The 24,366-nt window shown below is 39.0% G+C and overlaps 1 protein-coding gene across 1 annotated transcript in view; it reads right to left on the bottom strand.

Annotated features, from left to right (window-relative positions):
- Positions 1-24,366, bottom strand: part of STK32B (serine/threonine kinase 32B) — a 157,485-nt gene that overhangs the window by 58,191 nt on the left and 74,928 nt on the right. Inside the window, exon 4 of the mRNA XM_059470995.1 lies at positions 14,447-14,620. Coding sequence (XP_059326978.1) covers positions 14,447-14,620 — 174 coding nt within the window. The remainder of the gene's footprint in view (positions 1-14,446; positions 14,621-24,366) is intronic.

The raw sequence follows: 24,366 nt of genomic DNA, 5'->3' as shown, positions 1-24,366 counted from the left end.
TTTCCAGAACTGCTCAATGGTTTTAAAAAAAGATCATAGTAAGAATCTCTGAATTCTTTACTGTTATTTACAATTAGATGAATGGGAATGAAAGACTTTGACAGCTCCAGGCCTCTGATTGCCTGTTCACAAACCACTCACTTAGATTTCAGCGGTAATTGCTGCCACTTACGGTCCTTTCATAAAAAGATCTTCAGAGTCTTCTGTTCCTGCTCAAATGAATGTTGTGACAGTATATGACCCTGTGCATCACTGTAATTTTGAAATTTAAACAATTCAGTAAAACCGAAAATAAGCTGAGAAGATGAGGTATTAGAGTATTCTGTTTTTCTCTGCAATTTCCCTTCCTGGTCTTTAATGCAGAAATAAAAAAAAAATCCATAACTACTTCCAACTACTTGTCTGGTAGCAAGCATTTACATATTTATAATCAAACTCCCACCATCCAGTCCATTATCACATTTTGGAGCCTTTTCCTTCTGTGGGACAACCTGTGTGCAAGACCATTGTCTAGCCTGTATGAAACATAACTGCTGTAGTAATTTTCACAAGTGAAAAAGCTCTCACCCATGACTGGAGGCCCTACCTCTCCCCAAGTGCATTTAAAGAATGTCTGAACACCTGGCTCAAGGCTTGGGATTGTAGTGCAATTATATAGAAACAAGTTACTGTGGTGCTGAGTTGTGTGGTTCCTTTCTAGTTTAGTACTATTTTTTACCAGGTGTCCATGACAATGCTGGATTTACTTAACACTTGTTCTAGCCAATTTTATATATCTCTGAAAATAAAACTGTCAAAGAAGATATCAAAACACGTTCACTTACAAATGCCTGAACTCGAACAAGCTTGTTATTTTCCAATTTTATCCCCATGTGGAAATATACAAATATGAAAACATCAATTCCTTCCTTGTAGCAATAGGTGGCAGTAATGATATCTATATTTGTCTGGATGGCCAGTGGGCTTTGGAAACACTGTATTTGTCAGTTTTAGCTTGGATAAATAGTTGTAATATATGTTGTTATCCCAGGTTGAAGGAAATTACCTTTTTACAATAAAGGAATCCTATAGCTAACCTTTCAAATATCTGGATATATATAGCCAGATAATAGTCTTCTTTAGCTATGTTCAACTTCTGAATTTGCACAAATGTCAAATTAAAATAAAAATATTAAACAGAGTGTTTCATCATATTGTTCTTATTGAATAACCCAAAATTACTTTACCATAGAGGTAATTATATACTGCAGTAGCAAGAAAAATAGACAAAGATTCTTAAATGTTATAAAAGCTAGAAAGATTTGCCCAAAGGAGTCTGTGAATTTGTACTTTGTCTCCTGTGTGCTGATATCTCAGAGAATGGGACTGGAAAGTACCACTGCAGCCTTATAAACTGAGCTTTTATATCTTCCTGACACAATGGTTCTTTTTCTCCTAAACATTAAAAGCACAAGCAACTTGCAGGCAATCTAATGCTTAGTTTTCATTTTGCCTGAAGGACTTAAAGTAATGACAAATGTTACAAATCCTTTGCTGGGGCTGTTTTCTAGAGTTAATGTTACACAGGTACAGGTCTTGGAATTCCACGCAGTGCTGAAGGGACCCTGGGACAGCTGTCAACACTGATGATGCCAAGCATCGCTGCATTGCAAATAAAAAGCTTCTTCAGCCAAATCCTTCTTCAGAGCACGTGGAGGAGTCATGAAAAATCACCACAGGGCAGTAATTTTTGATAATCTCACAGCTGATGACTTCAACATTTTCTGTGTTATAGAGTCAAGTATTACTGGGACCTTCTGTGTGTACATGTCCAAGGGTCAAACCACTCTGAGTGAATCAGCTTTTAAGAGCAGGTGACACCTCTGATAACCATGGGAAGGGCACGACTCATTAGGCATTAACTGGAGCGTGGCACTGGGAGGGAATTGTCTGGTACAGCAGGAAAGTGTCTGCATTGCAATGGTGCTGCTTTCTTCCATGGCCCTGTGTAGAGAGCTTCTGACTAGAAATAAGGGAGAATGTACTTGGTGTGTACTCTGCCAGCAATTGCAAGACTATCAGACTCCTTCCAGTAGAAGGCATAGGCTGTCTTCCAATTTTCACAGGCAGAAGTCCATGTGTGAAACTAAATGACAGAAGAAATTGATGACATTTGCCCTCTGCCTAAAGACAAATCAGGAGAACATTGTTACTGATAGGCACATTTGGCTTCATCTGTTGTAAAAAGCCAGCATCGTAAGTGTGGTGTTTTGTAATGACTGAAATTCATATAGCTGCTCCTTTGTTTTTCTCTGCATGAAATATGGAATAGATCCATTCAGATGTATTGCATCCCCAAGAGTATGCTCAGCTTATCAGGCAAATTCAAAAAGAAAATTTACAAAATTCCAAGCACACAGGTGTGATTTTCAGCCACTGTTCTTAAGTGCGTAATTACTGTATAATATCCCTAATATTTACCTTAAACACTCTACCAGCTTCTATACCTAAAAGTTCATGTGACACCTGTTAGAACAACAGTGCCCACAGTAATATTATCACATTATTTAACAGCTGTTTCCTTCATCCATACCACAGTACAACCAGTTATGGTCAACAGGGCTGGCAACTAAAGTGTGTCTCAGCATGGTGCTCTTCATGTGCAGGGCAAACAAAGAAACAGCAACTTCTGAAGGTTCCAGGCTTTCACAAAGTGCCTGGGCTCAATACAGAGGTGAAAATTCCCAATAGGCACATTTTCTGCTGATCTGAGTTTCAGCAGCAGTTTCAGCAGCAAGAGAAGGGCCATGTGAGTCTGGGTGGTTCACTCTGATCTGAAGCCCCAAATCACCCTCACCACTGACAGCATCTCCTGCTGGCTTGTGCCTCTGACATGGGTATGGGGATTTGGACCTTTATTCCTCAAACTGACCACCTGGCATCCCACAATATACACAACCAGAACATATCACCAAGAGGATATTGAATGTTTTCCACAGACAAGTGAACTTTGATGTCCTGCATATTCTTCCCCTTCTGGGTAATTTTATGGATTTAATGTATGCAGAAGTTTGCTGCGGTACACCAGGAAGGGAGGTGCAGTCTATTCCAGAAAAGAAAAGTGAATTTCATAAATGGTTAAAAAACTGACCTGCTACTACCTGAAACATCAGTAGCATGTCCCATGACACCTTTCTATGTTGAGCTTCACGTATCTTAGTAATAAGCTATTTGTAAGGATAGTTTTGTATGCTTTTAAGAAGGAACATTTGCAAACAAACCCACACAGCAATAAATATGTGTATTAATGCATGTTGCTGTTTAGAGTACATGAGACATGGCAGGCCACATTTGACCCAAACCCAACTCCTAGTTCAGCACACCACCCTTCTAAGAAATTTCCCTATTCTAGGAGATGTCAACAACATATTGCTTGTTGCCTGAAATCAAGCAGCCACGTATTCTAACTCCCCTTGAAGAATCTGGATGAGGAATCAGGAATTGGCAATACTGTTAGAGCCCACAGTGCCTGGTTAACTGGATTAGCTAGGCAAGAATGCAGCAGGGTTTAAGGTGAGTTTAGGCTCTGTGCAGAGAAACTGCTGCTACGGTAACTACTTGCACTGAAATGATTATGAGGATTATTCTTGCTATTTATTCAAGTGAAAACAGATATGGGATTCTGATCTCAGGTTAAAACACTTGGATTAGGTTCTGTTGTGAATTAGGCATCTATATACCCATTTATTGCCTTCAGATGTATAAACATCACAGTCTTTGGAGTGCAGAAGCCATTCATATGACTGTCTATTTTTAGATGAACTGAAAACTTTATAGATTATTTTAGCTTTATAGATGTTTTTGGCTTGGTTGGCTTCTTTGAACAGACAATTAAAAAGTACAGACTCCCTCATTTAAGTCTTGGTGAGCTGTGGACTAAGTTTTTTAAGACATAAGAAAAATCTTGCATGCTGTGTGAAATTATGAAAACAACTGGGGATGTTCTCAAGTCAAATTATTGTAAGGTGTTATCACAGAAGTGCAGGCAGGTGTTTAAGCCTCTTGCAGGAGTCACACTCCGAGCTCTCATTGTCTTGTTTGACGTCATCTCACACCATGAACAACGCAATCCCTCATACATGGTTAATTGTGCTGTATTTAAAACACCTTGCACACTTCAGAATTTTTTTAGTTGCTGCCTTAAAAAAACCCCATACTTCTCATCAGCAGCATGAACCTTCTGAAGTTCTGTATTGTCTTCCATCTGTGTGAGGCTTGGAGGGAGATGTCTGTGGAAGAAGCCCGGGGGTTCCTTGCTTCCCTCCAAGGCAGGTGGACTTCACAAGCTCAGCTGTTTGTGGCATGCAGGGAACCTGGAAATACCACACAGTGGTACAACTTTTTATTGTTTGTGTACAACTGAAGCCACACCTCTGCTTGGGGAGTTAAGATCTTGTCTCATGTAAGGAAACTTGTGACCAAGTGTTTCATAGGAGGGAACAACAACAGGAATTACTGACCCCATTAACTGAAGAGTTACAGTGATCTGATGTATAGGTTCAAAAATCTAGACAACTAAAGCCTAATAATTCCATTTCTCAGCTGCAGATCTCATATGCTATTTCTTTTTGACACTGTCTCTTCCAAAAGCAAATATTAAACAATAATGACAGGATAAAAGACTGTTTGCTGGAAATGTACTTCCTTAAATACATACTCATAGTTCTTAGTTTCAGCAGCAGAGGTACTCTGGGACTCAGGGAAATAAGCTGGTACTTTAATTAGTGTTAACTCTCTTTACATATGTCAGTGCATGTGTTTGCATTGGGGTGCATCTGTAAAACATTTCTGTGGCTTAGGAGATTTGCAGAAGACAGTTGAAGGAGCACCACCAGGGAAAAATTCTGCAGCATCTGAAATTAAGAGGCAAGCTGTGACTCTCTGTGGGTTTTAAAGGCAGAACTCTAGATAACTAATACATTTAATTAGCATAAAAGCTGAGAAATGCAGCATCCTGGCAATAGCTTTTCCACTCAGCAAGTCTTGTTAAGTGACTATATTAGTAATTGTTACTGATTATTGAAAATACATCCATTATTTTTTATTGGATTTCATTCAAAATAGATGTCTGACAGTCATTGAGTAGTCCTGTTGGCCTGAGATTTTAATGAAGATCATATCTTAATTGTTGTAGCAACCTGGGGGAGAAACATAGGAAATGTAAAACTGCATTTCCCCACATCATCATCTTTTCTAGAAATACACAGACAGATTGATCTTTATGTCTGTGTATTAATTTTTATCTGCAGAGTTCTGAGCAGAGGTTTTCACAGCTGGTAAATAAAGCTGTTTGACCCCTACAATGACAAAGAAAGACATACTCAAAACCACTGAGCCTTCAGTAAATCTTATCCCACTGACTGGGAATTCACACAAGCCACCAAGCCCCTATTTCCTCTGTTACTGCACCCCTGTGTTCACTCTCTCTGCTCACTCCTAACTTTGGCTTTTTGGGTCTGACTCTTTCCACAGCAGTTTTCTCTTGCCCATTCCTACACCACACTCTGCACTCCCTGGTCTTTCCCCCAGCCATCCTGGTTCCCCTCTGGACGTCTCTGCCCCACTTGATGCAGGTAGATGATGTCCTTGCTTTGGTGCCCTCAAATTAATCTATTTTACCTCCAATTTCTCTTTATTGCTACTGTCTGTCCAAAGAGTAATGTCCAAAATATTTGCAATCTAAACTCAGCCTGATAGTACAGTAAAGACAGTATCTGAGTATAGAAAGGGGGCCTACAGGTTTATCATAAAACCCTCACATTTATCTTCTAATGTATCTGTGTCCATAACTAAAACTCCAAACCTTAAAAATTGTGACATGTGCACTAAGAATATCACTGAAATAAAATTTGAGACTCTAATGGGATTAGACACAGAATAGTCACTCTGAAAGGCAAAAAAAGAGAAATGCTCTGCTTTTGTATTGTGTTTTTCTTGGGCTAGAAAGGAACTCCTCTGCATTCAGAACACTACAAAAGTTTCACATTTATAACAAAATGAAGAGCTAAATGCCTGAATTAAAATGGGTAGCCACTGGATAGAGGCTATTTCTCATTATTATTAGTCAGACTGTGGAGATGATTTTGATCATCACTAAAAAGAATGACCCAATTAATCTGAACTCAATTTAATAAATTTTGGTTTATTGAAAATGCACTGCCTACCAAGTGCTGTTCCCACCTTACAAGGTCCCAGTTTGACCTAGTGTTTTAATGTCTTTCCCCACTGACAGTATTTCTTCATGTGCAAGAGCACCACAGCTGCTGAATTGCAGGTTTGCCTTGTCTCCTCTGCTGCAGGAAAGCACGATTATCCACCCTGCATTATCCTGGGAAATTCCCCTGGGATAAATGTAAGCTGTGTGTGCACATGTTGGGAGAAGCAGAGGCTCATCAGTAGCACTGTCTGTCATACAACATCAAAGCTTTGAGCTGCTGTGCTTTCCCCTCTCTAAAACCCATCCAGGGGAGTTGGGACAGGATTTAACAGAGAATATAGAAATGGTTGAAAATAACCTTGAGGGAGTGTCATGAGGAGCATTCAAGGAGAGGTAGAGGGAAGAAATGCAAGGGAAAAAATTGAAAAGGCAACTTCAGCATAACAAAGCTGATGGCAATTTGTGTCTTAATTGCAGTCCCTGCTAATAAGATAATTTATTTTTAAAGAAGAAACTGTCAGATGATCACAATTACAACTCTCACTCTTTCTCATCTCTCAGTATATCTGTGGAATCAAAAGTTGTGCAAAGGAGACCGCATCTCACCCAAAATATCAAAGCCATACTGAAAGCTTCTGAATGCATTTCCAAGGCATGAAGGAAGCTCAAATTGCAATATCCATTAATGAAATATCTTTTGCCATACAATGAACAGTTCACTCAACAGCGGAGATACAGAAGACTACTGCAAGCATGGAGAAATCAAGTAAAAGTGCACTTTTTTCTTAAGTCTTTTTTATTTTGCCATATATTGGAAAAACTTGCATTGTAAGGAAATCTCCAAGGGAATGATAGAATACTTTATGTACGTGTTACTCATCCAAATTGAAAAATATGTTGCCACCACTGAAGCAGAAACAGGAGAAGGAAACAATTGTCCATATGTTGCTCTTGGTTCATACTTTGCTTAGCATTAAATTTACAGTCTTTTTCCATATTCCATTTTCCATCTACGTACTTTAATCAAAAATTTTAGATTTCTTCACTTACTGCAAACAGAAAAGATTCAAGCACACTGCCTGCAAATCTGCCATTTCAGTGGAGAGAATATGCCTGCTCAGAGTCATGGTGGTGCGAAATTTCCAAGATACAAAGATACAAATATCAGAATATTTACAATGCTAACACTAAAGCTTTGGGGAAAAAGGGATTACTGTTGTATCACATATGGTTAGCTCTGTTCTCTCCTCTGTTAGTTAGGACTTCACATCATTGCTCATTTGATCTCTCTGGATCAGCCTTTCATCCACTTTCAGATGCATGGAGGGGTTGGGGTAGGAGGTGGAAGGCCAAAAACCAGGGTAAGCCAGGCAGTGCCATATGAGACAGTGGATACTGTTATGCCTCTGTAGAAAGAGTGCCTAATCATTTTAGTTATTAATAAAAATTATTTGCATATATTTATTCATACTCTTGATTATTATATTTAGCATAACAGTATCAACATGCTATTAATGTGGTGGGTTTTGCTGGCATAAATCAGCTTGGAGCAGACACCCATACTAAAATCGCTTGAAGCTTTAAAGCAAAACCAACAATTTTAATGGACTTGTGTGAAAAAAGGTATCTCTTATAATTGGTCACAAAGAAACTAGCAATATGCTAAAGCAGAAAACTGGCATTAACCAGATCAGATTGGTGGGTGGAGATCTGAGATAATCTTGAATATAAAACTCTGCTTTAATTCTTTCAGCATCTTCTGCTTCAGTGTCTGAATGTCTAAAAATGATTCATGATTGAAATTTCAATACTGAGAAGTGGGGGGAGGAAGGAAGGAAACAAAGCATTAAATTTTATTATCCATCAATAGGATGCTAAATTATGGAGATGAGGGATATGTAGCATTTTAATACATATCATGAGCCTTAGAGCCTGCTTTTCCTAAAAGTTCATGTAAAGGGATTATTGAAGAAAACCAGGAAGGGAAAAGCAGGAATAAAGGCAGGTGATGGAAGCTGCTTTACATGGGGGTGCAACCAATGTTTGTGTTTGTGATGTACACAGCACATTAGATGATTTTCTTATTGATTGCTTCTCTGTTTAAAAACAGAGACCCAGACAAGTGTAGATATAATCTAGACACAAAGAAGTGTATGACAAATCTAGAAGAAAGAGTTATTGATTCTTCTAGAAATTTCTTCTAGAAATTTCAAACAATGTTGTCTAAATCATAATTTTTTTACACTGATTTCAAGGTTTCCCTGAATCCTCCCCCACTTCATTGTCATTTAGCTTCAACCAGCAGAAAACCCATTAGAAATCTCTAAAATCACAATGCCATCACTAGGGTATTGAGGACTTCTACATGTCTAGATCATATCTACCCTTGCCTGGCTGTCTGATTTCAGACAGAGATGCAATCAATAAGAAAGCCAGTTATTGTGCTGTGCATGTCACAAACACACACTTAAGATGGCCTTGATTTAGGTTATCTTTAGCCACTAGTTTTGTTACCTAATGCAAGATGGTCAGCCAAGCTCAGTCTATAAGTCACATGGTCCATCTCCCACTATTGACCAGACATGTAAACTCTAAATTATTTAGGGTTTGTGAGATGAGTTTTCTTTGGCTAAACAAAAGATTTCATATAAGCACGTTCCTATTATTATTCCTAATAATGAGAGAGGGAAGATGAAATTAGGGACAAGTGGTGACTTAATCTACTCACTTGAAAACTGTAAGGAAAGAGCAATTCCCTGCTGGCTTCAGTGAAGGCGTCTCAGCCATGGGGAATTGAAAGATCGATGGGCACCTTGTGGTATTTCACCTCAGTAAGGAAGGGAGAACATATCAGGCCCACAATAAAAGATTATATCTGTGCCAGTGGGAGGAACTGGAGCACCTGATGGGACATCCTGCATCTCAGAGTGTTCCCTGTGTCTCCATCCCAATACAGCCTGCATTACTTTATTTGTAGTTTATATACTCTGTGTGTGGAATTCTCTGTATTTCCAAACTAGCTTCATTTATTAGCAGTATCTTATCTGGTATATCAAATAACTTTTTCTGTAGCTAAACAGAAGTAAAATTAATTTGTTCTTGTAGGGAGAGAACTCTGTTCAGAAGTCAAAAGGCTTGTTCTCTGTGTATTTGTGTCTTGTGGTATCTAATTCTTTGTTAAATGCATGACTGAAATTTAAATACCTTTTGTGCCTAGAATTTATGAATCACTTTCTTTATTCATCTTTGCTGGCACATAAGCATTCAGCAGGTGCTATGGCTTGCATGGTGCTTATTTTTTGACTGGTTTTGATATGTTTTCTGATTTACTTCTCTTACGCAGCTCATTGCTCAGTTCCTGCAATTTTTCCTTGGAATAATGTGGGCTAGCACTTGTTTAAAGGACATGATACAATGCCATGGAAGAGACATGGGAACACAAACTAAGAAAATTCAGTGGATGAGCCTCTTGATCTGCTGTGATCTTTGATAGTCCTTATAAACTGTAGCTGTATTATGGTTATTTTTTCCCTAGGTCATCTACTTCAGACCCTACTACATTTTTTCTCCATCTACACACACTTGCCAGAAAGTAAAAGACTATTAGTATGAGCAGAAATCTGTAAGGAACTGTGTTTCATTTAGTATATCCAGCTAAATCTCAGGTTGGCACTATTCTGCCTGTGAAACCTGTGAAAATCTAGGGGCAAATTTTCCATCTCCAAGTAATTTTCAAAACTATTTACTGCTTACATGATAAATGGAAAATGCATGAAGGGCACTGTTTTAAATTGAGTCTGTTCTTTTGCTGTATGTTGTCACAAGTGAGACAGGGAAGGCCCATTTTTAAAGTGTCTAATCATTTAGATGTAGCATCTTCTTTCACCAGACTGTCAAACAACTTGGCAGGCTCAATGATAATGAGCAGTTCTGAACACAGAGTAACTCTTGTCTAGTTGGTGGCAGCAAGACAGCCTTAGCCTGCAGTGGATCATCTGGCAGAGGAAACTGCAATGCTCAATTTGCCACCATTTTCCATTAGCTTTGGCCCACCCTGCTCTGCTATTGAGTTATTGAGTTTGGCCCACCCTGCACTGCTATTCAGAGCTGGAATAACTCCTGGTGCTGTTCTCCGTTGGAAGCAGCACTTGGAGAAATGGAAAACAGACTGGTGATCACACAGCACAGACCTGCCAAGCCAGGCTGATTCCAGTCATATTGTGCTCAAAAAAATTTTATATGTGTACTTACATATGTACACACACACACACAAACAGTTTTGCATTAAATAAACCCCACTAAAATAAAAGTGTCCTGGGCACACTGATCAAAGAGCTAGTCCAGTATCCTCAAATTGTGCTGGAAGGTTACTGCAATTTCCATTCCAGACATCTGCCACATCCAGCCTCCTCTCTAAGCAGATGAAAACCAGTGGAGCCAGACGATGATGAAAAGTTGTGAGGGCAATGCAGTTAACACTTGTCCCTTAGAAAGAGAAAAATGTGATTTTTTTTCAGCATGAGCATGTTACCAGGGCAGCAGCCACAGCACTGCAGGGCCAGCACTGCTCTGAGCCAAGGCTGTAGCTGCAAGAGCATCCTGGAAGAGACAACACTGGAGCTACTGCAGGAAGAAGTCTCTGAACGGAAACAGGCAGCCTGCTTTGGTGAGGGGGCAGGTGGTTTTATTGAAATGTATGAACAGCAACATTTGTGAAAGGAGAAAGTTGAGTTACTCATGGCTGAAATAAATTTATTCAGCCTTTGATGAGAAAACTTTTGTCCAATACATTATTCACTGGCATTATACAAGTTCTGGAAGGAATGTGTTTAGTCATACCATCTTGAAATGGCAGAATTCCGGATTTGATCCAAAATTTGACAATGTTTGAGATGATGTATACTGTAAGAAGCCTTTCTGGGTGTACTGGGATCCAAGGGTCTATAAGAAATGCCACCCATCTAGCTTTAAAATAGTAATTTTTTCATGTGAGAAATGTGGATAAAGTATAATTACAGCAAGGCTGTGAGAAAATAAGGGGTTTTGGTGTAACTCTTGTCTGTGACCAGCAATCTCAATATTAAGTTAGCTGTTGTATAAGTGAAAAATTTACTCAGAATAGCCTTCTAATAATAGCTGGAAACTTAGATATTTTCTTTTTAAAGTTTTTATAATTCTGGGTGAACATCCATGCAAATGCAAACATTTACAATAGAGCTGCAAGACACAGAGCAGCATTCATTATTGTACCATAATAAATAAATCCACTATAGCAGAATTATGCATGACAAATACGGATTTTATACACATGGATGTGATTAATAAAAATTGCAAGTTTCATAAATACACCAGAACAGTTTTATTCTATTTATAGCTAAATTTTTCCCTGCAGTAACAATAGTCCTATTGCTGAAATGATTGCCACATTCAAAGTACACGCCACTAACCACATCAACAAACACAGAGGCACTGCAAGGCATCCCCAAGGGGAATGGGCACAGTACTGATCTCTGCACTCCCGCATCCATTGTCACATGCTGGGAATTCCTGTCCCCTTCAGTACCATCTCCTTTTCTAGCAAACTTCTGGGGCCACAGGCTAACCTAGAAGAACCGATTTTGTCATGGTGCTGGATGCAATAGTAATGGAAATCTCAACATATTTCATACAAATATGGTATATTAGGGGGAATTAAACTCCTAATTCACACCCCATATATTCAGTTCTTTGTGATGCTGCAGTTTGAAAATCCACCAACTCGGTCTGATAAGTCCTTTTACTATTCTTTCTTTGTAGCCAAGACAACATCTAGGATATGTTGTCTCTCAGAGGCTCTCTCAATGACTCTCTGACTTACTAACATTTTTTCCTTTTTGCTGCTAACACATTCATTTTAAAATGAAAGATCTTATATAGGTTAGCATGTGAATGCTGACTGGAAACACAATGATATTGCTGAGGCCTGCTACCACAAGGTATAAACACCAAGCAGATCACTGGTTTCATCTCCAAATGAGATGGCGTGTTTGCAGTGATAAAGGAATGACTAGATGTGCCCTCACCATGCATCACTGCTGGCTCTGATCCTGCACCAAATTGAGTCAGCATTGCACTCTTGATGCCGGATATGCTACAGAGATTTAAGGCAGCTGAAGACCCATCCCACAGACTGCAGCTCCAGGTGGTGGTGAGACAGAAGGCAGAGTACTCTGGGTCTCACCTGGCTAAATAACATGACCATGGACAAGTGGATCATTTGGGATTTTGCTGTAACTTGTGAGAAGATGAGAGGCAAAAGACTCCTCATGCCACAGTTGTATCATTTGGGCAGTGAGCAGTGAAGTGGGACAGACACGCGCAGCTCTCAGGACTGCAAGCTTCAAAATAAACATCTCTTCCATAACACAGGAGGGTCCTGAAGCAGATCCCTAGACAACAATCCTAGCCAACCAGTCAGTGACACTCTGCAGCCTGAGAGAAAGCTATTTTGTCCAATCTTTCTGTCAAAACTTTTGATGCAGAGTGAAAGCCAAATCCAAATCCCAGAACTTGCTCCCAAACGGAGCCAACAACCAGCTCTGGATGGCCATGCCTTCCCCCACCTCAGTGCGAATCAGCAAGTGTTGAACCACTATGACTCAAAAAAAGAAAAAAAAGAAAAAAAAAAAATCGAGTGTTCACTTGATTAAGTAATACAAAAGAGATCGAAGTGTCAAGCCAGTTTCATAGTGGGACCATGACAAGGCAGACATTGTCACAAAAAGCCATGAACAAGCACAATGACTTCAATCCAGTCCTTCATTCTTTCAAGACATCTGTCACCTTTCTCAGGCTTTTCTGTGATACATTTTTAAGCTACAGACTTCTAGCAAAATACAAGTTTTGGCTGCAAACTGGATTATCTGAGGAATATTTTGCCAGCCTATTTGCATAAAAGATCTCACCAATCTGTTTTCCACCAAGAGCATTCCTTAAGGGATTAGAAACAAAGGTCAGCTATAATTCTGAGCTCCACTTTTAAAATACTCACTGAGAAAATAAAACTTCTGCAAAATTCATGGAAATATACTAAAATTGTAACAGTGTACTAAAGAATTCTCTTGCAATATTTGCAAGTTTTATTATATTTGAAGTTCTAACTGCAAGCAAAGCAAGTGTTGCAATGTTTACTGGAATTTTGCACAGTTTCAGTAACATGAAATACCCACCTACCACTGCATCTCTGCTCAGATAGATTTCATGCTGGCCATTCCTCCTCTGAAAGTCTGACCATATTTTTTATTGTATCTTTATTACAAAATCAGGGGGCAGCTCTGGCAAGTGGATGGGGTGAAAACTCTCCATTAATGTATTTGAAGGAATTTGTTCATACTGGACTTTGGGAGATCTATGGCACAGCTTAGTTTAGTTTGATCTCTGAAAGCCACATCCAGATTTTGTATATACAAAACTGTATTTTTGCATTCATACCACTCAAATCAGAAAAGAGAGCCCTGAATTTAGCCTAAAAAAGAGTTAAGAAAAGGTTCAAGCCATAATTTTATAATTTCATAGTTACTGTGTTGACATAGAAATAGAAGTTATCCCTGATACTTCAGTTAAATGCCAAAATGTTTAAGGGAAACAGACCCTGATTCCTGACACATTTTTTGAAATGAATACTATCTTTGCTACTGTATGGCAGAAAACCTAACAGATTGCTGTGATATAAAAAGTACAAAAAGGATGCAGCATCTATCATTGTTCCAATTGATTTGTACTATTATTCCTACTTCCCCACCTCTCTTCCTCCTGACCTTCATGCAGATGCTGCCAGTAAATGAATTATTCTCAGCTTTAGGTTCTATAACTGCTCCCTGATCTTGTTGTGGGAAGCTCTGGTACTGGATTACAACAACATTTTTGTGTTCAGTAACATTGGGGCACTGGAGAATTAAAACTAAATTGAAAGCAATCAGGCTGCTATTATGGGTTGTATTTAGTGTTTGAAGACCATAGTGAAAAATGTAGATCATAGTAAGAGATCAGGGGAAAAGGGCAGTATGAGAAGGATACAAGGCTACTGAATGGCTGTGGACTGAAAGAAAGCACTTAAAAAGAAAACGTTCCAGACCCAAATTTCACCCTTGAATAAGCAATGGGAACTTTACAGGGGTTTTGAATAAACAGAACTATAAAGTCAGATATATGATAAAGTTCCTCTGCTTTGCCAAAAGCAAGCAGCCCACTCCTCAAATGAAATGCACTTACCTGTGAATGATGTGGTATCTCTGCAAATAATCCAGGGAAAGGGCCAGCTCACAAATGTAGAGTTTTACAGTTCCTTCATTGAAGTGCACGTTCTGCTGCAGATGGTAGCGCAGGTCCCCTCCGAGTAAGAGATCCACCACCATGAACATGTCCTCTTCATCTTGAAAGGAATACCTGCAGGAAAGAGTTACAGCTGAGATCTCAGGGCAGATGGTGCAGTCACAGCCATGCCTTGGGCTGGCTCTCATTAATGAGATCCTGGTATGTCCCTGATTTGCTCAAAAGGCACGCAGAGAGGCATTTTCACTGCTGAGGTCAGTCCTGCAAACAGTCTTGGATTGTGGTGGGACTCCGAATGTTTAAATGTTGTGCTTTAACCCCAGTGACAGCTAAGTACCATGCAGATGCTCTCTCACTCCTTTTTCCCCCAGTGAGCTGGGGAGGAGAACCAGAAAAAAGTAAAAACTTGTGGGTTGAGATAAGAACAGTTTAGTAATTGAAAAAAAGGAAAGTATAATAACAGTACTAAGGATAAAACCAGTAATAATTGTAATGAAAAGGAGAGAAAGAAAGAAAACCTGAGAAGAACAAGTGATGGACAACACCAGTGCTCACGATTCCCTGAATGTCAAGCCTGTCCCCCAGGGGCTATCAGCCCTTCCCTTCTGAATCCCCCAGTTTATATGAGCATGATACTTGATGGTGTGGAATATCCCTTTGGACAGTTTGGACCAGCTGTCCCAGCTGTGCTCCCCCCAGCTCCTGGTGCAGCTCCTCACTGGCAGACAGGAGCCACTGAAGAGTCCTTGACACAGGGTGAGCACTGCTGAGCAGCAGCCAAAACATCAGAGTGTGATCAGCATTATTCTCATCCCAAATCCAAAACACAGCACTCTTCTAGCAAGAACAAAACTAATTTTATCCCAGCTGAAACCAGAACATGAAGGCAAGCAGAGCTTGAGCTACTGCCATACTACTGTCTTATTTGAAACATGAATTAACACCTGAATGTTGATAAAACATAATTTAAAATACCTTTAAGATTTTAATATTCTTAAATAACCATATACTCATTTAGGTGACAAAATACCTTACAAAGTAGTACCAATAAAATGGAAGGCCTTGAAACACACTTAGTATTTACACACATACAACTCTAGTTCAGTGCTTATGGAAAGTATCCTGGTAGCATTGAGAGCTGCTGTCTCAGGAGTATTTTCCATATTCAATAAAAATACACAATATTCTATTAGCTGAGTATTTTTTACAGCTTGCAGTGTAGGTCCAAATTCAATAAGGAATAAAACTGCAATTTTACTGCCTAACAATACTTTTTCTTTTCAGTCAGCAACCTATATCTTGTAAAATGACAGAGTCTTCATGGTTACTGACTGAATTCTTCTGGACCCTTTCCCAGAACTGCCTGCTGAACACTCTGAGGAGCAAATTTTGATGTGATTTAAATCCTGTAAATCCGAAGGTATAGCCAGTCAATGTAGAGTATATATATACACATATATAGTGTTTGGGCAAGCAGGAATTTCCATGTGTTTCTACTTACCTTGGCTATGCTGCCATTGCTCTGGGCTTTTGTGCTCCGAGTGAAGTGACAGAAACCTCTGGATTTAGTTTCTAAATGCAACTGTATAAGATTCCCCAAATGGGGTATGGTAAATACCTTATTTCTGATGTGAAATCACTCTTTTCTTATAAATTGTTTTAGAATTGATTTTGATGTGAAGTTATATTATAGCAGATATATATGGAGTACTGAGAGGTGATCCACAATGATAGTGCCTCTTCCAGCACCTTTGCTCCCATGAGGTGTGTAATGTATGTTGGCTGCAGATGTGATTCTGTTCTCCTGAACTTTAAAATTTATGCCAAGAAAATGGAAAAGAGAGGGTTTGCAGAAAATCTGTGCACACCCTCCCCCCAGAGGCAGAAAAGTCTATATTAGATTATTTTAATTGACAGTTATGTACGGTTTCACTTTCATTCCCAGGCTTGCACTTACTGAAATGAAGCACTGCTCAGGGGTTGTCACAGATGGTTCATTTTGAATTTAATGCTTGTTATTCTTTCTGAACACACTTCTGAGAAGTGACTTTCTTTCATACTCTGCTCTTGCATTTCCGTGTGACTGCCAAATGCCAGGAGGGGAAAGTCATTTTATTTGCATGAAGCTTACTTCTCAATAAGTGAAACCTCTGAAGCAAAATGGCAAAGTAGGTGGCACATGGTGTCTGCTCACCTCTAGAGAGCCAGAATTTTGTAACACACAAACATATAAACAGGATAACAAAACAGAAGGCTTCAAGTATATTCAAATTCTTCCAAGCATTGTGCATTACTGAGCCTGGAGCAATTGCAGAAGCGAAGCTTAAAAGTGTAGTTACATTTAAGATTTTTTTTTTATTTTTTGACACTTGTTGTTTTAGGTGAAGAAATTGTAGCAATTAGCAGTGGTAAAATCATCATCATAGAATGGCTTTGGTTGGAAGGGGTCTTAAAAATAATCTGCTTCCAAGCCCCCTGCCATGTGTGGGCACATCTTGCACACATTGGACCAGGCTGCTCAAAGTCCATCCAGCCTGGCCTTGAACACTTCCAAGGACAGGGCAGCCACAGCTGCTCTGGGCAACCTGTTCCAGTGCCTCACAATCCTCTGAAAAATGTTAATTTTTTTCTTCAGTTACCACTTAAGTAAGGCACAGATTTTCTTTCTTTCTTTTTTATATTATTAAAATAATTTTTGGAAAAAAAATGCAGATTGAAAACTCTACTTCAATAGTAAGTGAAATATTGTGTTTTGTCTGGGACTAAAGAGTACCCTTGGTGTCTAAAGTCATATGATGACATGTCAGTAGAATGGTAGTGATGCACCTCTAGGTTTGAGATATAAATGTCCTTAGTCTTTTTTTTGGGCAGAGTGTGAAAGCAGGGTAAAGAGTGACTGCTGTGAACTTTAAATCCAATGATTATTCCCTTTTTTTTTTTTTTTTTTTAATTATGAGTATGTTTTAAGGTGAATGTCCAGTCTAGACAAAAGACCCATGAGAATCATCTATGGAATGTGCAGTCCTTTTCACATCCAGATAAATGCTAACACTTTGTGGAACACGATTTTCACTCCAAACGTTTTTAGGCTGATGTACTCTGGCTTTCTGTGCTTGTGAGCGGGGAATGATGGTTTTCTGTCACCTGCCAGGGAAGCTTTTGTGCATTTGTAATTATTAATGATTTTAGAAAGATATCAAACAAAGCTTTCCTACTGGCCTCAACCAACCTGCACCCATTCACTGCCTTGGGACCCTCAGGGAATTTCTGGGAATCCAGGCTGGGATGACAACAGATGACAACAGATCTGCTAGTGAATCAATCTCCTGCTACTGTGCCTTGCCTCTCAGGTAAGGACATGAAGTGCAATTCCTAAGGACAGAGCTACAAGGCATTCCAGAATAACTGTACCTCTAGAACAAAATACTTTAAACCCAATCACAAAATCCAAACAAAGAAAACCCTCAACAAAACCAAAAATACCCCCAACAACACCAAAACTAAACTGGGAGACATTCAGAAGTACAGCTAATGTTTGCACTAGGCAGCCTTCCCACATAGAACACTTCTCAGATTTGTCTGGGCCATCTTGACTAGATCTTGATTTGCTAAGAAAGATTGAAGCAGATGATCCTTGACACCCTCCTACCCTTTTATTCTATGGTTCTGTGATCTTTCATGACCTGTGGAGGGAGCACAAGTCAGTTTTATATAGATGCTGAAGGTAGAATGATGTACACCAAGACACAGAGGTTGTGAAGCTCCCAAATCCTCTCTGATGTTCTGCTCTTGCACTCAGCGTTATTCTTTTTGTTTTGTATTAATATGTGTCTCTGATAACTGCTAACTGCCAGTTCTGAATACAGTTCAGTATACTGGCTCAGTTAAGACAAAAGCTGTAAAGGCACAGTTTGAAGGAATGTACATGTTCAGCATGGTATCACCAGGTTTTTCCACCCCCTCTAAATTCTCTCACACCTGACACCCGTCACTGTGCTACTCTTACACCTCTTCTCATGGGCAGCGGTGTCTTCCCCACGCAGTTGATCCAGCTGGGTCAAACCTTCATGGGTGTGGTTCCCTGTCTGGATCAGACCACAGAGTGATTAGGAACACTCCAAGACATTTCCTGGAAGGTAAAGAAATTCACCCTAGTGAGACTGTGTGTCTTTGACCTGGAGGACAGCTTGGGCATGGCAAACAGGGGAAGATCTCTGGAGTTGTCAGGCACTCCGCTAAGCAGATCTTGCAGCTACCAATTTCTAAGCTACTGAATGCAGAGCAGGAGTTTCTCCAGGTCCTGCTGTGCAGCTGGGTAACAAATGGTGTTATTTTCCTCCTACCCAGCTTTAAGGACTAACAGGACTTTGTGTACCAGCTTAGACAAATTTGGTTTGTCATGGTCACAAGCAATCTAGTCCTATGCCTCTCTCCCTCCCACAAATCCAGTATTCTGCCTTTACATAAGAAATGAAATATTACCTTTATCTTTTTTATTCTATTGCAGTATTTTAAGAAAAAGGAGGTTTTTATATATTGATCTAAGAATTGAAATAGACAAGTGAAATACTTGCTATGGGAGAAAGGAATCTTTGAAAATATTGGTGCTGGTTGGGGAGGGGCTGGTGGCAAATCAGAGCAGTGGAGATTAGTTTTCAAGCAAACACTGTAATTTTACTTTTGTAAGCTTCTTATCTGTTCAAAGGGAAATGGCACAGAAAAGGGTTGATTGGTTTTTGGAATGAATTCAGGGGTTGTTTGGGATTTTTATGTTAACCAGGTAGCTGAGAAATACCTTCCAAATGAATTGTAACATTGTGACTTATGTTGAATATTAATCAATTGATACTGAATACCAATAATACATTATTAGTTATACTAAAGACAATGTTCTAATCCTCCTTGAAATGAAAGAGTAAATTACTTGAAATAATTGTTCTTGTTTTTTTCCTAAGTAGTGTCATTCTCCAATTATAGGAAAACAGTTCTAAATACAGATCCAGCCTCTGCTTTCACTTGGTTGGAGAAAAGTTTGAATGCATTATAATCATCTTTCTCCAAATTAAGATAAAATTATATAATTCCCATAGCAAACAGGGAATTGAATTTTTGATTATCTTCAGACTGGAAGATAAACTATTATTGAACATAGTCCTTGATGGAAACACATTTAAATAAAGTAGTCTGAATAAGTTGTATCTGTTTCCACATTTATATCTGTATATTTGTTTTAATAATATCTAATTTTTAGTATTTATATCATATATTTATTTATTATTTGTAACTCTGTCTTCATAAAAACAATTACAGATGAATTATTAAGATAATTTTTCCTCCTTTCATTCCTTCTTTTTAGTTAACCAGGGTAATTTTTCATTTAAATCCTTCCAGTTGAGGCACCCAGTATTAATATATCTTGTTTCATATGAATTACCTGGGGAAAATGACATAGTGATGGATATTTTATATACTACTTAAATTAAAGATTAGAAGCAGATTAGAAAAATTTCATCATTAAGACTAAACCTAACTTCATAATCTTGAGCTAATCAGTTAAAGCAAGGTATGCACAGTTCATATATTCAGATAACACTTCTGCTTTCCCCTGAATATGACAAATGATTGATCCTTGGTGTCTCCTAACTATGAAATTAAAGAGGGATTCTTTTCCAGCTTTCCTGGTAACATCAAAGGGACATGGGAATTTTTTCAATGACAGAAACCCCCCACTAGTAACTGCAGATTTTCCCAGTGTAGATGGCATTTCATGATGTGGTTACCTTGCTTTTTTTTTCTTACCAGTCCAATTTGTGCAATTATGTTACAGAATACTCCTCACCCACTGTAAAGCAGCAACAGGTTAACCAAGATTTACTGCATTGAAAAAGAACGGGTCACTTAAAGGCCTGAATAATTTGACATTTGCCAAAGAACAGAGTGGAAAAATAACAGTCCAGGGCTCTCTTGTATGGTAGAATAAAATATAGCTGTAATATAAGGTGCCATAAGTATAGGATATAATATAGGTGTCAAAAATAGCAACTTTCATCAGTCAAACATCAAATCATTTCAAACTGCCCTAGGCTGAAAAGGTGTGCTGAAAACTGTTACACCCACTGAGACTGCAAATAGCAAATACTTACCTTTGAATTACATTTTTCATAAAATGAAGTGTCCAAGCCAACCAAATTAATGTTTTTGTTGAAGTTTGTGTGTTCTGCCAGCCAAGGACAAGCCTCAAGAGACAAAGCCTCAAGATTTATTAACTTTGTAAATACAAATATGCAAGTATTTTGAAGGAATGTTGGAAATGTTCCTTCATAATGTCAGTTTTGTTTACATTTCTATAGATTTCTTTGTTATTTTGGAAAATGGATAAACATTACTGGAATTTGGAATTTATTGGAATTTGAGATTTGTGCTTGCAAAGTCTTTAATAGAAGTCCATTGTTGGAAAAAAAAAAGGAAATACGCTGTTTCCAAACTCAGAGGGACAAGAGTCATTTCTACAAATGTTGTTAAGAACAAAGGACAATTACTTCCTTTATTCTTCCTATATTTCTTTATAAAGTTATGAAAATATCTTTTAATATTCTCTAAGAAAACTCCTGAGAATGGGGAATTTCTTCTATAAGGAATTTGGATGTTCATGCTTATACCTTCTCAAAGTCTATTTAGTGATGAAGTAACCAAATAAAACTGGTAAGAAAAATGCCTAAATAAAAAGTAGCCTGAAATTAGGTTGAAAGATTACTAGAATTTTTTTCAACAAAGATAGCAAGAGACTTATTAGCATAGTAAATATTTACCATTAGCTCCAATGCAGGCAAATATTATTAATTAGAGACAGCTTAGTATTTATCCTCACAAGGAAGAAAATTTTCTCTCTCCAGGAGGTTGAGAAGACCACAAATCCTCTTTGATCTGGGAAAGAACTGTTCATTGTCTGGACATGAGCTGGCCATGTGCACTGCCAGCCCAGAGAGCCAAAGCTGTCCTGGGCTGCATCCAAGGCAGAGTGGGCAGCAGGGCAGGGAGTGGATTCTGCCCCTCTGCTCTGCTCTGCTGAGACCCCACCTGCAGGGCTCATCCAGCTCTGGGGCCTCCAGCACAGGGGGGACAGGGACCTGATGCAGCAAGCCCAGAGGAGGCCACCAAGGTGATCAGAGGGATGGAGCCCCTCTTCTGTGAGGAAATGCTGAGAGAATTGGGATTGTTCAGCCTGGAAAACAAAAGGCTTTGGGGTGACCTAACTGGGGCCTTCTAATACCTGAAGGGAGCCTACAAGAAACAAAGCATGTAGGGACAAGACAAGAAATAGCTTTAAACTGAAGACAAGTTTAGATTAGATATTAGGAAGAAATTCTTTACTGTGAGGGTGCTGAGGCCCTGGAACAGGTTTCCCAGAAAAGTTGTGGATGCCCCTACCCAGAAAGTGTTCAAGGCCAGGTCTGGTGAGGTTCTGATCAACCTGGTCTAGTGAAAGGCATCCATGTCCAGGGCAGCTGGAACTAGATGAAACTTGAGGTAAGTCCCTTGCAACCCATGCCTCTCTGTGATTTTGTGATCATTTCCATATGCACTGTCAACATTTGGATCAGTTGAGATACCCAAGTCACACAACCACACCATGGGCTGGCAGCAAGTGATAATGAGCTAAACAGGAAAAAGCAAAATGCAAAATACTTGTCGCTTGCTCTATTACTATGCACTTTGCTTTCAGCTGATGAAATAAACCTCATTTCTATATTTTTGCATTCACAAAATACAGTTATTGATCGATGCTCTTTGGAAGTGTTTCAGTTCTTTCTGAGTCCTGATTATTTGAGATGGTTTGTTTTAGAACACATTTTCTTTCACTCCTTCACCTGGTTCTAATCAACGAATGTTTTGCTCCACCTAAAAGAAGCTTCTTTATTTCTGCCTCTGATTTTCCAAATGCTAGGGGAGTAAGAGGTCATTTGAGATGTGGGTTATGGTAATAATTGTAGATTGTGAAAAAGGGCAGGCTAATATTTGACGTTAGGAAGAACTTCTTTACTCAGAGGCACTGGAACATGTTGCCCAGAGAAGCTGAGCATGACCCATTCATGGAAATGTTCAAGGCCAGGTTGTATGGGGCTTTGAGCAGCCTGATCTAGTGGGAGGTGTCCCTGCCCATTGGAAGTAGATGATCCTTAAAGTCTTTCCCAACCCTGACCTTTCATATTCTATGAAAACATGGTATTTTGTTTGTCTTTCATCATGGTGATATGGTAGAGAAACCATGAGACAAACCATATGATTAAATGTAGGTGATCATCTACTACATGAGAAAGAGTTCTTACAATTTTCTGTTCCTTTTAGGCTGGGACTAAAGAGCTTAGATGCAGGGTTTGCATATGACCCATGGTCATGTGAGATCTCTTACACTGTGATTAAACAGTGTTCACTGAACATTAGAAGAGACACACAGAATAATTTTGGATGGAAAATCCCTTCAGATGTCAGGAATTCCAAATTCCAACCTCCTCAAAGCAGGGCTAATTTCAAATTAAGTCAGATTTCCTGGAACCTGACCCAGGGCAGTTTTGAAAGTCTCCAGGGATCAGAATTCCACAGCCTCTCAGGGAAGCACGTTCCAGCCTCATTTAGTCTTGAAGAGGCATTTTGCTTTTATCTAGTTAGGATTCCTCTTGCTGACCTATGTCACTTGTGTCACTCATGCTTTCAGTGTACATGAGTTTTTCTCCATCTTCATGTCATCACCACCACACCTTTGGGTAATGGCCATAATTAGTTCCCTCCCTCAGCTCAGCAGTGTCATGTCCCTGCTTTCCTCTCCAACCCAAGAACAATGATGCTTCCTCAGATCTTGTAGAAAAGGGCTGGATGAACTTATTCCAAGGAAGACCACTGCCGTAGGTAAACTTTGAGAAAATAAGTGGCATTAGTTGAACTTTTCATGAATACTTGTTTAAAGCCTAGAAAGTTTCAGACAAATAGGATGAATTTTTGGTACATTATGAACAATGAATCGGAGGAAAAAAATCACACTGCTATCAATTATTGTGACTCTGGAAACATTTTTATTTCCACATATTAAGAGCTCTGTTTTTGCAAAAGGCTGGTCTCTAAAAGTGTTTTCTCATAATTTGTTTTTCAGGAGAAAATTAATTACTTTTCTGGCTCATTTGCTCATATTCTTGTAGACTTAATGACACAGTCTCATGATAAAGTCTGTGTTTTCTCAAATATTATTAGACCAATGATAAAGTAAGACTTGCAAATGAATGCAAAATAAGCTCATTTCTCAGTCTATTTGTTGGGATTTTTAGCAGACTTGGATGCAATATCCTCAAAGCTCATTTTAATTGTTCTGCTCTCATGAAAAGCATGGCAGCTTTCACCAAGCTCACTCAGTTTTACTCCCTGCGACCAAAGTCTGCTTCATTCTTCATCAATTGTTTTCCAAGTGTTTTATCTTTCATCTATCTTTTGTTGAGTAGAATAAAGAAAAGTCTCCACTATCTTCTGTTCTATTTATAGTCTTTAAAATAGATACATCACAATTATACATGAGACCTCAATTTTGTTTGAGTGAATTAGAACATATATATATAGAAGGCACTTGGGATTTGTTGATACTCTCATCTGAATGCAGCCTCTGAACTCCATTCAGCTGTGTTGGAGATTTGCAGTGGCTTGGCCAATGTTCACCGAGTTCTTCATTATCACTTTGTGTTATTATCACTGCCAATTTATAGCACTTCATGTGCACGTGGCACTACAGCAGTAGCAATTATGTCTGCAGTGCCAACGAGTCTCTCTTGTCTCTGGCTCGTCTCAAACACTTCCAATTAAAGCAGGCAACAGACAGC

This window comes from Ammospiza nelsoni, chromosome 4, assembly GCF_027579445.1.
Source record: "Ammospiza nelsoni isolate bAmmNel1 chromosome 4, bAmmNel1.pri, whole genome shotgun sequence".
NCBI lineage: Eukaryota > Metazoa > Chordata > Aves > Passeriformes > Passerellidae > Ammospiza > Ammospiza nelsoni.
Note: the sequence above shows the minus strand (reverse complement) of the source record. Positions and strands in the feature narration are given on the sequence as shown.